We start from the raw sequence: 16,496 nt of genomic DNA, 5'->3' as shown, positions 1-16,496 counted from the left end.
GTGGTTGAGCAACTGCCTTTGGCTCAGGTTGTGATCCTTGGGTCCTGGGGCCAAGTCCCACATCAGGCTCCCTACAGGGAGCCTGCTTCTTCTTCTGCCTATGTCTCTGCCTCTCTTTCTGTGTCTCTCATTAAAAAATAAATAAAATCTTTTTAAAAAAAAGAACAATGGACTATGTTCTTCACTAGCAAAAAGAAGTCTTTAGTCTGCCTTTGTTTTTATCAGTTGTTTATCCTTTGTAAAGGTAATAAATATGAGATATTTTATTTAAGGGCTGGCAAAAAAAATTGAGACACAAATACTGTACTTTTTTGAATGTGAATCTACCAGAGTCATGTACAGTGTAGATTTTTCATCACTTGGCTGTATTCAGTTGTGCTGATATAGAAACATTTGTCACATACAGCCCATGCCAACCTTAGCATGTAGGCAAATATGTAGCATTTTTAAGTTATAAAGTATATGGAACTGCATATAGTTTATGAGTATGTTTTAATAAGTGGTTCTAAGGAGAAAACCTATAAAACTATTGCTAGGCCATGAAACAACATTTTTTTCAAGAAGATGGACCTCTTCATGAATTTGCATTATGCAGTAATGCTGTCTTGTCTGAATCATTCCAAATGTAGAGCAGGAACTCCTGAGCTCTGTGTGTTTCTAGTATTGCTCTTAATGACTACAGTTTACCTTGGTTATTTCACTGTTACCAACATTTTTGCTTTGACTTTGCATTTCTACTACACCTTTGGTAGGGAAACTTTTTCCCCCTGCTCAAACATTTTTTTTTTTTTTTCATTTAGCTAATGCATTTCCTCAAGAACTTGTTCTAAACCAGTGCTATGAAACTGTGGCCCATCAGTGAGTAGCTGTAAACAGTTAGTTACTGGCCTGCTATGAAATTGAGTATAGAGTTTGTGAGTAAGCTCTTAAAATATTTATGGCATTTTGTCAAAGAAATTTTATGACTCTTGAATCTAGTAATAAAAAAATGGGCCTTGTATTTTGTATGTCATTTTTATTTCATTTTTCTAGAAATTCATTTTTACACTATTTTATGAAAGTATATATCTATGAAAAATTGGAAGTAAAACAAAATGAAACAAGCAAAAATCTGGCCCTGCACCAGGACAGTTTGGGAAGCACTGCTATAAAGGAACAGAAAATGCTTGCAGAATGCTTTTTACTTAGTACAGCCTTTGAGAAACAGGTACCTTGAGTGTCTGGAATTCTCCAATTAAGATGGTGAGAATTTTCCGATCTGAGCAGAAAGCCTTGGCATGCAAACCATGTCTTTTTTGAAGACTCAACTTCCAGAAAGAATGGACTACTCTATTTGTTTATAACCTGTATCTTTGGTACCTTGTGACCACCAACCCGTCAGTAGAAGTTAAGAATGACAAGGTTAATATTGATATATAAACAAAAAGATTCATCCTATCACTGGTTTTCATAGTAAAAATATTAAAAACACAAAAACACTAAAAAAGCAAAGGATTAAGTATTCTAAATTATGGTGCATATAATGAATGCACATGCCTAATACTCAAAACTGCTTGTGATAAAAGAATTTTTTTTTTGTCATGGATACTTTAAATAATATTGTGCTAGGGAAAACATTTCAGATGCAAAGGAATAAATTTAGTATGACAAATTCTGGTAAAGAAAACATGTGTAGAGACACACATACATAAAAAATAGTCTCAGTAATTATCCTGCGGTGGTAGAGTTGTTATTTTTTAGTTTTTTTTCCCTTTATGCTTTCCCATGTTTTGTATCACATATGCTTTTGGGGAAAAATTGCTTAAATATATGAAAGAAATTGGGTGAGAAATATATGAAATACATGAAAGAAATTGGGTGGGTAGACCAGCTGGGAAAATTTGTAATAAAAAAATAGCAGGACCATTTAGAATGATCAAAAGTCAAGTAGTCCAAGACAAAGATGCGATGAAAGCAAAGTCTGTAGGAAGCTAAGTGGAGAAGAGGAGGGTAGTTTGTGCAATGACACCAGAATTTTGAAAGCTGTTTAAAAAAAAATGGTAACTGGGTTCCACTTCATAAATGAGTATTTTGCAGGGAGGGACAGGGATCAATATATTTTTTAAAGATTTATTTATTTTATTATTTTAGAGAGAGAGAGAGAGAGCATACATGTACACTGAGGTGGTGGAGAGAAGAGAGGGGGAGCAAGAATCCTCACTGAACTTGGGGCTTATTCCCAGGACCCCGAGATCGAGATCATGACCTGAGCAGAAATCAAGAGTTGAATGCTCAGTCACCCAGGTTTCCCAGGCATCAAAATTCTTAATACTTCTCCAAGGGATCCCAATACCTGCTGGGCTTCAGAGCTAGAAGTGTAGATGTGAGTTCAACTTCTCTACCAAATCAGTCCATAGTGGCTGGCTGGCTCTCAGGAACAGAGGTTGCATTGTTCCAAAGCACAGGACTAAAAGGAGAAGGAAGGGATTTCCCGCTCACAAAAGCACTTTCTCCCCCAATCGCTGGTGGCATAAGGCTGTGGATGACTTGTGTGTAATTACAAGTCTTGGAAACCCAGTTAAAATAACCTAAGCATTCTGAATATTAAGAGCTAATTCTTTAATGAGATAAAGCTATGATCTGGAAGTTGAATGGAGTGATTGCTTTGGGGTACACAGAACTGTATCTAAGTCAATCCTCTTGAAAATGTTAATTAGCACCAAACAGAGAACAATGGAAGACGTTTGCATTCTTCCTTGGAGACCAAGATTGGGACAAGTCATTTTGCATGTGAGCAGAATGTGGAAATGGCAAAGAGATTTAAATAACAAATTTTAATAGGTTTCATCCCACTGGGAGAGACACTTTTGACTGTCTATGACCTATACCAATTATCAAGATCCTCCCCACCGGCTGACCATGATTTTAATAACTAATCAAACTCAGCCTGCAGGTTCTGTGAAATGCCAAATTTGTACAAGCACTTTTGCTAGTTACGAAGCTAGTACTTGCTACCTGACCTTTTTACGATTTCTCCAACTACTTATTCACCCTCCAGCCACCTGTTTAAATGCTCAGTGTTGATTTGATCCTTATTGATCCCAGGCTGCTACCTGTTTGGGCCGAGAAATGACCTTCTGTGGACGTCCAGGGAGGCCTACCCTCATGTGAGAAGAATTCCAAAAAGAAGCTTGGTTGGAATTTTAATGCAGATCTAAAAAGGTGGCTAGTGCAGGTTTCTGTCTTGGAATTAGGTACAGGAAGTCCCTGGCAGTGGTCTAGGCCTAAGAGAGTTGCACGTTGTGATTAACCAGTTGAGTTAGCCTGAGGCCATGAGAGCATCCAGACTGAAACAGGTGCCTCAGACGCTTAGATCTCCACACAGCATTTCCTCCGTCCTTAGATAGTACCTTCCATGTTTGTAGTTTGGGATAAAAACCTCATTAAAATCCAATTCACTCCTATTCCTTGATTCGGCATTAGCATCCTTGACTCACACCAGTGCTTCTAAAACTTTAATGTGCTCACCAGTCACCTGGGGATTTTGTGAAAATGCAGATTATGAATAGGTCAGTAGGTCTGGCATGAGGCCTGAGATCTGAATTTCTAACGTGCTCCCAGGTTATGCCTCTGTTCTTGTGCCAGACCACACTACGAGCAGTAAGGCCCCCGCGGAGGCTCTCACACATTAGTGTGTGCATTACAGGCTTGCTCAAACTCCGACTGCTGGATCCTCTTCCCAAGTTTGTGAGTCAGCTGTCTGGGACAGGGCCAGGAAGTTGCATGTCTAGTAAGTGTCCAAATGATACTAACAGTTGGGGTCCACACTTTGACAACCATTGACTTAGACGAGACTTCCCAACTGAATTCAGCTGTAAATTCTCAGAAGGACAGGTTGCCTCCCCTCCTCCTGACCAAGTGCTCCCCCCTCCTCCTCTTCTGGGAGTTTTTTCAGGGATAACAATGGAAAGATAATAATCTTCTTACTCTTCAGCTATCTGTAAAATGGAAAGGGCTTTAAAGCCTCCCAACCTTTTAGACACCGAAATGCTACAGCAATAGAGAAGAACGAGAAAACAAAACAAAGTACAATAAAATCAGGCAACCACTCTGATCAAAGCTTGGAAGAAAGAACTGATAGATGGCATGTCTCTAGCCACCACCATTTCTCAATCTGTACCATCAGAGCCTGCTCAGCAATCATCCTATACCGACTTGCACCCAATCGCAGACTCATGCTCCTCCTCCAGCTGGGAAGACAAAAATGCCACTCTTGCCTATTGTCATATAGCCAAAATCGTCACGACTCAAGATCCTGTCCATAGCAGAGCTTCTGGACGGGGGGTTAAAGCACAGATTGTTGTCTGGGATGGGGCCAGAGTGCTTGTATTTCTACACGGTTCCCAGGGGCTACTAATGCTGTTCTTCCCAGACTAAGAGAACCATCATTTTAAGAGATCAAATTATTATTATTTTTAAAAAGATTTAATTTATTTATTCATGAGAGACACACAGAGAGAGGCAGAAACACAGGCAGAGGGAGATGCAGGCTCCATGTAGGGAGCCTGATGTGGGACTCGATCCCAAGACCTGGGATCATGGCCTGAGCCAAAGGCAGATGCTCCACTGCTGAGCCACCCAGGCGTCCCTTAAGGGATCAAATTAAAGGACACCCCTGTTTCACTTGCTTCAGTTTTTTTTCTACCAATTCATAAAAGACAGAAAAGGAAATGAAAATGTTACTTTTGCTGATGAAGTTGATGGTGGTGAATGTGACAGTAAGTCAGCTCTGCTGTCCATGAGGCTGAGCCCCAGAACTTGATAGACGAGTGCACCCTTCACAGGCAGCACTGAACCCCACACACCTCCCCTTATGAGCACCTGCCCCTAGGAGACTGCTGGGGTGAGGAAGCAGGGCAGAAGGCATGCCCCTGCAGGCAGCTAGCTCCTAAAGGGAATAACAAGAAAAAGAGCTGAGGAAATCCATTTCCTTCTGTCAAGCCTATCAGGTGAATTACTCATCACTCCCAAAGAAAGCACATTTTGTGAAGGAATAGAAAGAGACCAGGAATGATGGACTAATGGATGTTCTTCTTCTGGAAAGTGGGTGATTTATTAGTAGGCCCCCCAAAAATAAAACTATGTCTCAAGCTTGTCACCCCACTCTCACCTCAGATACCAGGTTAACGTTCTCTTCCCCAACCTCGGGAGGTTTAATTAGTGACTAATTTGAGCTCAAATGCTATGCTTTTTTAGTTCAGTTGCTTAATCTCTCCAAGCCTCAGTTTTACATCTACACAATGGGGATAGTAAGATAAATCACCGGATCCGTTGTGAAATGGAAACAAGATTCCACTTTATATCTAGGAAGAACTATGAATTTTCTTTCTCTTCCTTCCTTCATCCTTTAGCCTTGTGTCTTAATGTAATGAAATATTTCATATTATACTTGACCTTGAAGAACTTGTCATTTTGGGGAATAGGGCACAAATATGATCATGTTAAATATGTATAGTTGTGGTAAAAAGAAATTAGTACAAAGGCTAAAGGAAATGATGTGAAATGTCTAACAGAAGGCTTAGTACTTAGGTAGTTTCTCAGTTCAAGATTTTTTTTTTTTCCAGGTCAGACTCCAAGATGGGGAAGGGAGCTAAATCCTGTAGCCCTTCAACTGGAGCATCGTGGCTTTGGCTGGCTCCAGGACAGGAGAAGGACATTGTAGGGATGTTGTAGGGTTGGAGAGCAACATGGGCAGAGGCTTAGCACAGAGCTTCAAAGGGCCAGATTGGTGGCCAGGCTTGGTTGGGGTGGCCATTCATTCTGTTCACAACCAATTCCACTTCTGAGCCAATCACTAGATTTAGCAGTTCCCCAGCTCTAGTCTTTTATATTCATTGCTTTATTCAAGTTGCCAGCATTGAGAGCACAAGTAGCAGTAATTTCTCTGCCTTTCATGTGTGATGTTTCGATTGATTTGAAAGTCAGGACAACCCTCAAAGTCTGGAGAGCAAGTGGTCCATTGTCTGCTTGAGCAGAGTTATTTTTCTTTCTTTAAGTCATTGATTCTCAACCTTGGCTGCACATTAACATCACCTGGGGGCATTAAAAATAGTAGAAATCCCCTGGCTCCACCCCAAACCAATGAAATTCAAATCTCAGAGTGGAGCCTAGCTTCTGTATTTGTTTTAAAAGTTCCCCCAGATAATTGTAATTTGTAGCATGGGTTAGGAAAGTCTGCTTGAGGCCAAGGTAGCCTGTTCTCATGTGTAAAGGTGACATTTCTATCATTGATTTTTTTCTCAGGAATGATTATGAAACAATTAACAACAATTAACCAGACTCTGAGTATCCTATTGATGAGAACAACACCTGCATGAGATTATGAAATAAAATAGCAAATGAAAACATGATTTTTTTCAAATATAAACTGGGGTTTGATTTGCATGCAAAATAAATAGTCTTGCAAACAAAGTGACTATTTAAAAAGTTAAATATCATGTTAGTGAATTGCAAAAAAAAAAAGAAAAGAAAGATGGGATACATTAACAACTTGGTGAAAACATCAATGTGACTGTTTCAGTTTGGAGTCTGTCATTGAATGCAGATTTATCTTTTTTTAATGATCTAACAGAAATAATTATTTCTGTTGATAAGGTGCCAAGTTGTTTATATAAACATATTGGCAAAATATTTTATTTAGCAAGACTGGAAAATGAATCTCTATTGGTATACATACTCTGTTTTTTTCTCCTTCCTTCCTTCATTCATTCCAAAAATATTTATTGAACCCTCTCCTTTGGGTACCCAGCACTGGACTAGGAAACAGGTTACCATGTTTGTGATTACCATGGATTAGGTTTTTGACCTCTTGATCTTTGCAATCTAATGAAAGAAAGACAGTAAATAAGGAAACAAATGGAAGATTGTATTAAGTGCAATGAAGAAAACAAACAAGATGTCCTGATTGGGGAAAACTGTGTGTGTGTGTGTGTGTGTGTGTGTGTGTGTGTGTGTGTATGCATGTTGGGGAATCTACTGAGATAGAATCTCCTCCCTTCTGAGCCAAGACTGCAGGGTGAGTAGTACCAGTTGTCAGACAAGGGGTTGCAAGGCACAGGCAGCAGAGGCAGGGGAAAGCAGAGTGTCCAGAGCTCTGAAAGGAATACATCCCACAACAGAGAGTTGTCACAGCCTGCATTCTTTACTATTTCTTTTATTTTTCAGACTGTATTCTTTACTTCTTTTATGGGCCTCTCTCCTCATTGTAATATCAATTGAAGTCAATATTTATTGCATAGTTCCCAAGCAGTAGGAGTTAAAATAGGCCCTAAAGATGCAAAGCAGAAAGAAAGAAACCTGTGGTAGGAGGAAGAATGTAAAAAAGGTATTACCTACCTGAAGAGAGGTATTACACACCTGAAGGTGTGTTGGTTCAGAAAACGGCAAAGAAAAGTTACTACTTAGGGATCTGAAGAATGAAACAGGACCTCATCCATGAGAAGGATTCTGGGAGATCAGAGTCATGATCCCAGGATGTTTGGTTGGCAACAGTTGAAGTTGGAGGGGAGAAACACATGCATGTAATAGAAAAAAAATGTATTTACACCTAGAAAGAGAATTTGAGAACCATCTCAGTTCAGTCCTCCATATTTGTAACCCAATATGGGTGCTTTGAAAATAGTTCAGAGTCAGAGCTGACTTTGCAGTGAGCTCTGAGAGTGCTGCATATGAGAGTGACCCAAGGAGCAACATCCAAGCCCTGAAGTCTAAGCTCCACCACTGACAATAAATCCAAATTTCTATGAGATAGGGCCAGAGAATGACAACTGGGAGTTAAAAACAAATTTAAGAAAGATTATAAATCACCATCCCTGCCCTCACAGGGCTTCAGTCTTCATAAAATGTCAATGCAAAATGATAAAATGGCAAGAACAAAATGTCTCCCTCAAGCTATTCTTTCTTTGACTCCTTCCATCCCTAATTGTGAGACATTCAGAAATTTCTAAGCATTTTCTCATGTCATTTTTTTTCTTTTTGCCTAAAACATCACCTTTTTTATTCCTGACTAGGAAAATTTGACTCCTCATTTAAGAATAAGTTCCAATATTATCTCTTAAGAGGAACATGTATTCATACTTCTAGGAAAAAAATCACTGTTCCTTGGCAAAAGAGTATGTGGAAAGTTCTGTTGAAGTATTTCTCATGTTGGTCATCATGTGAATACTTTACATACCAGATTGTAAACTTCTCAAAGGCTTAGTTATATTAGAATGCACAGCACCTGGCCTGGGGCCTATAACGATTGTCTTGAATACATGGAGGAGGGAAAGAGGGAAGAAGGAAGCAAGTGAATCAGAATGAGTATAGTTTGCACACTGGGGTGCCTTTGGCAGTCAGAACTGTGCAGGTACCAGAGACTTCAGGGCAAAGGGCATGAAAAGGGAAAATAGATATGCCAGAAAGAGTTTGATAATGTGCTTTCAACATTTTTAACTTATTTTTAGATCTTTTTAGCTTTAGAATGCTTTCTTCAAATAAATTCTTATTAAGTGATCCAACATATAATAGAATTTGATAGTTCTCAGAGTATGACCCTCAGACCAATAGTATCTTGGAACTTGTTAGAAATGCACATTTTCACAACCTGGCTTAGATCTCCTGAATCAGCAGATCTGGGGATGGGACTCGGCATTCTGCACTTAAAAGTTTTTCCAGGTATTGTTGATGTGTGGTCAGGTTTCAGAACAGTGGAATTACTTTGATTGAAATATTGTTGGTCAATAGCTGACAATCCCCAAGCCCTATTCAGTTCATACACCCATTTAGGTTTTGCAGGGACCCTTTCCATAGGGTTTCAAAGTTCTTACAGAATCTAAAATCTAATCAGCTGGCCTTGCAGGTTTGGGTCCTCTTCTGTGTTAAACACAATCCTCAGTTGGCCTGACTCCAGAGCTCTGATGGTTCTCTGCATGTGTACTTCAAAGAGGAGTTATTTCTATTGATCAGCTTTAGAGCCAGACTTTTGCCAATTCACACAAGTTCATATCTAATAATTACCAGAACTCTTGCCCGAAAAAAATCAGTGAAAGCAGTTGCCATTTTGATATGTGCAGTCAGTTCAACACTGTACACTTTCTACCAAACAATGGCTTCATAATATTGTAAACTCCATACCTGGCCATCCGCACTTCTGCAAGTGCCATAGACATAGCATATGCTGAACAGATCCCCAAGCTACCATTCCAGTGAATCACATATTAGCCAGTTGAAGTCCTTATTCCGAGATGCAATCTAATCTGAGGGTTTTTTCCTCCTCTACTTAAGAATTCATAGCTGTGTTAATATAGCATCCCTCCTCATTACATGGCTTCTGAGTAAGTTATATAGTAATGATGAATGATAAATCAGATGGCCAAGCCTATATTACTCATGACATTTTAATAGTATTAATCTGGGATAGCTTTTAATTGTCCATTCTACAGTCTTTAATGCTAAAGAGATATAGATGTTTCCATTATTCTAATTGTATTTCAAATAAATGTATGGGCTCACGTTTTCCCTCTAACCCTGTAAAAAAATAAGGCTAAATTAGAGATGTCTCTATGCATGAAAAATGAATTATTTTATAGCAAAACCTTGATTAATCACACTGGAAAATAGCAGGAACCTCAATTAACTGTACATTGTCTGCACTTGGCTTGTCAGAAAATGACATAAAGGATAGGAAAATAAAGTTTCATCATGAATTCAAAAAAAATTTTTAAAAAAGGGTTCAAAGCAACCTCTTTTGTCTTTCATATCCTGTAATCTAGTTAAGTGAAAATTGATGTTTGGATAACCTTGTGGTCCAGTAAGATTTTCAGTTATAAAACAAAAAGTCGATTATTTTCAAAGGCTCCATTTGCAAGACAAGAAATGGACTAATGCATTTTCAAAGGAGTTTCACCAGGACTATTGAGACAAATTGGGTTAATTTCGAAGTTATCGAAAAGACCACTTTCCAAGTGTTCTACTTAATCAAACTTTTATTACAGTAACTGCATATATTGATCACATTTAGGAGAAAGATGGAATCACCCAGAAAAGTAAAACTTCCAGATAATTAATGCCCTCCGTACTAAGCACCAAAATATTTGTAAACTAGCCATTTTAGTCATGGTCAAGCTGTCTGTGACTTGATTAGACAGGAAAATGACTTTCTTAAATATTCCTGATGGCATTGGTATCATTCATAAGAGAAGAGTTAATACAAGGGTAACAGGACTATAAAACACTTTTATACGACAGAGAGTAAAACTCACTCTACTTCTTTGTTTCTATAGTTCCAGACTGTGATCTGTAAATCTTAAAAGACAAAACAAAACAAAAAAGAAAAACAACCAAAACACCTTTTTAGTTTTATCTATAGCTTCTTCCTGCTATCTCTGAGTGCCACTACAGTCTGGAACAAGATTTTCTGCAAAGTTATTTGGATCCTAGGCTGAAAGTAGCTCTGTCTATCCTACTTCACAACTAGAAGGTTGTGGGGACAAGGCAGGCAATTTGGACCAGAAAAACAGAGCACAGGAGATTTATAAGTGTTTAGGCAGTAATAGGTCAGAGGCCAGGAAAATAAGTTGAGATCAAGAGTGCAAAATGAGATTTATAAAGGCTGTGCGATAGACAGTACCTGAGGAATTGCCAACAGGAGGGTCAGAATAAAACACAAAGTCAAAGTTCCAGGCAAATAGTTAGCAACTAAGAGATTTATGGAAATTGAATCAGATCGAAGAATTTCAAAAGGGGAACCAATATTTGGAATCAGATATAAGGAAGGGATACCAACAGAGAGGCAATTGATAGGTCTTAGCTTTAACATTATTTTAAAAATCCTACATCCACCTACTTCCCTCCATCTGCACTATCATCACCATGTTCTAAGTTATCGTATCTCTTCTGAGCTCTCCTATCCTTTACATTAACTCTACTGCTTTGAAGTCTTTTTAATTGGTCTTCCCCTTCAAGAGATTCTGTTGTTGGCCCACTCAGGTCCTCTTTACCAGGCAGGGCTGCTAATGGTAGGAAGTTGCATCCTTCCCTGAAAACTTGTCCTTAGCTTATAGGGAAGTAGCTGGGAGCTTATAGGGAAACCCTCCTCTCCAAAGGTATCCTGCAGCCAGCATCCAACTCATACTACATGCAAAAAACCAGCTGCCTTGCCTGGAGGTGAGATAAATCGGTGGTGCTACTTACCTTAGCTCCAGAGTTCCCTGTGGGAAAAAGTTGAGTGATACTAGTGGGTAGCTAAACCAGGTCTTCATTGAGCTTCTAATCTGGCCATATTACAGTTCTCTCAGTTCCTTACTGGTTGTCTTGGGAGCTTACTCGCGTCCTACTTACTTGTATCCCTTCTTTTCAGGCCCTGCTTCTGGGAAACCTGATTTAAGGAAGATACACTGAGCACACCAGTAAATCTAATTATTTAACTTAGGATAATAATGTGATTTTCCAAAATTGTATTTTTAATCTCATTCAAGAGAGGGGAAAAATCCATATCATTAAAATGAGTGAAATTTGTATTAAAAAGGAAAAAAGACACAACTCAATTTCTGACTTTGTAGAGATTAAATATTGTTTCTTACAGGATGTATTTGGAAAATGTTTAAGAACTTTCTGAAAGTGAACAAATACAACTCAGAGAAAATGAAGGTACTTTAGAAACAAAAAGGATTTTTTTTTTTTTAAGAAGTAAAGCAGAGGAACTAACAGTTCTTGTTGGCTATTTTGACTTTTTATCGAGTTTATCACAATCATAAACTTTGTCACAATATTTGTTTTTTTGTCATTTTCTTAAACATTGAGGCTCATATGACTTAAGAGACTTGCTCAAGATCATATAACTAGAATGTCTTAAGTTGTCCTTTAAACCAAGTTATCTGATTCTGAGCCCTTTGTATAATTCCTCCAACTGTATATTTCAAAGAGTGTTCTAAAGAGCACTGACTGGGGAAAATGCTTAGGAAAAAAAAAAGAAAGAAGAAGTTAATTTTAGTGATTTACATGAATTTGGAAAATACTACATATTATATCCCTGTGGGAGATAATTTTCTCTACACCTCTCATATTTTCACACAGCCTTCTGAGCAAACGCAAGAATATTTATATAGAGAGACATTCAAGAGAATACAGTAGAAATGCTTCACTTGCCTTCCTGGAGAGATTTGCTTATATTTCTGGTTAATAAATATAATGTCCTTTTCTTTTTTTTAATTAAATCCAATTAGCCAACATATACTATATCATTAGTTTCAGACGTAGGGTTCAATAATTCATCAGTTGCACGTAACACCCAGTGCTCATCACATCCCGTGCCCTCTTTAATGCCCATCACCTAATTACCCCATCCTCTACCCACCTCCCCTCCTGCAACCCTCAGTTTGTTTCCTATAGTTAAGAATCTCTTATGGGTTGTCTCCCCCTCTGATTACTTCCCATTCAGTTTTCCCTCCCTTCCTCTTTGATTCTCTGCACTATTTCTTACATTCCACATATGAGTGAAACTATATGGTAATTGCCTTTCTGTGATTTACTTATTTTGCTCAGCATAATACCCTCCAGTTCTATCCACATCGATGTAAATGGTGAATATTCATCCTTTCTAATGGCCAAGTAATATTCCATTGTACGTACCACATCTTCCTTATCCATTCATCTGTCGATGGACGGTGAGGTCCATTTCTATAAAGGAGGAAAGATGGGTTTACTAGAAGTTCTCTTATAAGACTGGGGATTTCCTGAACTTGGTGTTTCTCTGATGTAACACAGATAGCTGGACCATCATTCACCGCCTTCATGGAACTTGGGAGGCAAGAGGGACCCAAGAAAGCATAGAGCTCATGTTGCTCGGAGTCATGGGAATAATAAATGGTTTAAATCCATTGTCTCCTTATTAGCCAAATCTGTGGAAGTCTGAAAGCCAGCTTCCCACCATGCCACTGTTTAGGAACTGTATAACCACTGGATGTAACTCCTCCAAGGGATTCAAAACTCAGAGGGAGTGCTCTAAGAAATCTTCTAATAAGGAAACATATTTCTCGTTTTCCTAACGTGACTAGTTCTCCTCTATTGCACATTGATACAGAATTACAGCCACACAGTGATGGAAAAGCATTTAGCAGTGCCAGTTTGGGGGCTTAGAAATAGCATTATGCTAGCTGGTATTTTCTCTGTCTTACTTAAAGATTGATTCTTCCTTTTGTAAGTGCAAACAGAAGAATTCAAGAAATAGACGCTACACCTCCTCTGAGTCACTGCTTTTATTTGCTTTTCCTGTATCAACCCCCTTCCTAGTTTTAATTACATGGCTTGGTATGTTCTTGAAGTCAGGATAAATTCCTAAGAGAGATTTTCTCCTCTTAAACGGCAGCTTTGGAAGAAGCCCTAAACATTAGATCAAGAATCTACCTGGATGTCTCTGCTTCTACATCTCTTCTTCTGCTTATTGTAATTGCTGTGCAGTACTATCTAACCTCTCAAAGAGAATCTGACTTTCTTCTCCCTCCTGTTGCATTCCTCAGTGTAATGGTAAACAACTGAGAAGCTGAAATAATGTGATGTGGACTCTTCTCAATGCTCGTCTGAGAATTCTGCAAGAAGAACTACCAAGTAATAAAAAAGAACTCAGCTGGAAATATACATTGCAAAAATAAATTGGAAGATGGCTTTAAATGCTTTTGAGTGGTCCCAAGGAATATAAAAGGAAGCAGAATACAGAAAATGATAAACAAAACTTTCAGGACTGACTCAATAAGTAGCTCTTAAAATAGCTGTGAGTTTCCCTACTAACACCCAGCAGGCTGCCAATAACTAGACAGACAAATCGAACAATTAGATGTTATGAGGCAGCATCAGAACAGATCCATAACGTAACATCCTGAGTGGAGCCTTAACCATTGTCTGAATAAAAATGGTGCCAGGCACAAGAGATTATTTCTGACCTGCACAAAATAGTGGAAAAACTCCTATGAAATACATTCCTTTATTGAGCACCTCCGATGTCTGATGGTCTGATTTGTACCAAGGGTGCTGAAATGAGAGACGCAGATTTTTTCAAAATCCAGAGGAAGAAATAGACGAGTAAAATAGTTAATTAATATGGTTTGGTAAGCATTAGGAAAGCAATGCATATATGTGTTGTTGGAAGATCAGGAAAAAGGCATTCTACCCACATGTGGAATATATGAAGAGGCTGGGTCCTGAATGAGTCTTCCTGGATTGATAGAGATTTTTTCAGCTAAAAAATCAGAGAATAGACCTTCTAGAAGGATATAATGACATGTTTAAGGCATCAGGCTGTGAAAGAGTTGGTGCTTTTGGAGATACTGCAGGCCACTCTGGCTGGAGTAGTGAAAACAAATGAGGAAAGATGGAAAAATGAATCTGGAGATTAGAAGGAGGCAAAATCATGAAAGGTCTTTTGTGTGCTGCTAAGTGACTTGGGATTCCATCCCAAGAGTTAAGAAACCACTGATACGATTTAGTCACAGTCAGGTATCACTCTGATGACCTTCAGGGGGCGCTAACATGATTTAGCTGAACAACCCACTCAGAATTTATAGATCCAAGTATACATTTCTGATAAAATAAATTCTTAAGTTGATTAAACTTTTTTTAAAATATAGTGTTTCTATATCCTGATCTAATTTGTATTTTTCTCCTTAATTTTTTTTCCAGAAGTGAAAATAATAGTTTTTTGTGCTTTACAAAGGTTAAAAACACTGACAAAACTTCATGCTCAGTTATATATGGTAAGTTCCAATCAAGACAAATTTGAGAGTGTTAATAAAGAATCCTGAAAGCCAAAGAAAGTATCTTGTTTAATTGGCACGTTTATAATGCCACGTATCCCAGTGGCGATGGGAATGAGGGTGAAATCTGGCAGCAAATACCTTAGGATTTGGCATATGTGTGGACTCTAGCCTTAGGCCAACTAATGAATTTCAGCCAAGTCTGAGGATGGCAGCCCGGGCACCTCCTTCCTTCCTTCATCCTTCTCTTCCTGTGTATTATTCTTCAGGTGGTCTCATCCTTGTCACTACTCTGATAAGATCTTGGATCCTGGCTATTCTTTCTTTTATATTGTTTTCACACACCTGGCTTTTTGCAGAAAGACATTTTAAAATCTGGAACACTCCACAGAGCACATCAAATACTAAAAACTGTGTTTTGTGGGCTCAAAGGCTGCTTCTTTATGAAACTACTTTTGGTAAATACTGCTTAAATAGTTACTTGGATGCCTTGAACTGTAGTGCTAAATGGTATTGTGGTGAACATCAAAAAATGGAATGGTAGTTTATTTAATCTGAAAAACTGCATATTTTTCTATTATTTATACTGCAGTGCTTGACATATCTCACTGTGTTTTTCATTTCCTTGCAATTGCCAGCCTCCTAAATTGCTATTTTTTTTTATCATGTTTCTATTACATTCAGATTTCTTTCTAGTCAAGTTATTCTGAGGGGGGAAAAAAAAAACAAACCAGTTTGATCCGAATTTTACTGGCATCAAGATTCAGCCATGCAATTAAAAAAAAAAAAAAAAACCTCAAAGTTTATGCCTAGAGAGAAATTAGAATTCTTTCATTCTTTTTATAGGACCAAATTTCCTTGAGTCTATGGCATTGTTTTACCTTTGCCATGCAACTATTATTTATGGGGTTAGTAAATTAAAAGTGCTGACATTTCTGTTTACGATTTGAGGTTTTCTTTTTTTAATTGATGATATTTGCCCCCATGACGGCCAATAGTCCATCAAAATTACCAAAAGAAATTTGAAGAAGATGAGTTCATAGTATTTGTTTTGGTTTAAAGAGTATTGTTGCCACAGATGAATAACATTTTGATGTATTAAGAAAGGGATCAACAGTTAAATAAGCCACCAATTTCACTGAGTAGGAAAGTATTTAAATCCTCCACCTATCTATGTGATACTTTTTGCTTAAATTTTCGATTTATGTGTGTAATTCTAGAGAAGATAAGACTTCATTATACTGAGTGCAACAAGAATATTGGAAGAAAAAATGTTATCTGCTGTGACCTTGAGAGGTTAGGCTTTTGTAATATAACAAATACATTGTCTAGACTGCAGAGGTACGACTCGAGCTTTTGAATGAACATGGTTTCAAATGATTTGTCTGTATTGGGTCAGTCATTTCAATCAGGAATCACCAACTCTATATATTCAGAAGATTAGCTGCCTGTAACATGTCACATTTTTCTTTTTTTTTTCTTTTGATTTTTATTGTTTCATAGGTAGGTTAACCTTTGACCATCATCGGCTTTTAAAAATTATACTTTACAGTTTTGATCTATTTTTACCAGATAGTAACTGTAGTACTGTGGTGGTAAAATCATATAGATACGTGTGTTGGGGAGTATGTATAAAATTTTGATGTGAAAAGTACCATAGCTTCACTCATTGTTTTGAAGGGAAATTTTCTAAGAGCCATCTGTTTGAATATGATCCTGATATATCCCAAA

The 16,496-nt window shown here is 38.0% G+C and overlaps 2 protein-coding genes across 50 annotated transcripts in view; one reads left to right on the top strand and one right to left on the bottom strand.

Annotated features, from left to right (window-relative positions):
• Nucleotides 1-16,496, top strand: part of DPP10 (dipeptidyl peptidase like 10) — a 1,275,784-nt gene that overhangs the window by 307,829 nt on the left and 951,459 nt on the right. The window lies entirely within an intron of this gene.
• Nucleotides 1-16,496, bottom strand: part of LOC140611885 (uncharacterized) — a 97,610-nt gene that overhangs the window by 65,740 nt on the left and 15,374 nt on the right. For 33 of the 49 annotated variants that reach the window (XR_012013182.1, XR_012013184.1, XR_012013172.1 and 30 more), the window contains one exon: nt 12,649-12,696. The exons of 3 other annotated variants lie outside the window; for them this stretch is intronic. Coding sequence is in view for 15 of the 46 variants with exons in the window: in XM_072788959.1 (XP_072645060.1) it covers nt 12,649-12,696 (48 nt within the window). In the remaining 31 variants the exon portion in view is untranslated. Of the gene's footprint in view, nt 1-6,715; nt 6,862-7,374; nt 9,703-11,211; nt 11,229-12,648; nt 12,697-16,496 lie in introns of those variants that run through there. 13 more of the 49 variants (XM_072788952.1, XM_072788949.1, XM_072788950.1 and 10 more) reach the window with 3 other exon arrangements.

This window comes from Canis lupus, chromosome 20, assembly GCF_048164855.1.
Source record: "Canis lupus baileyi chromosome 20, mCanLup2.hap1, whole genome shotgun sequence".
NCBI classification, from domain to species: Eukaryota; Metazoa; Chordata; class Mammalia; order Carnivora; family Canidae; genus Canis; species Canis lupus.
This window is presented reverse-complemented; position numbering and strand designations above follow the sequence as displayed.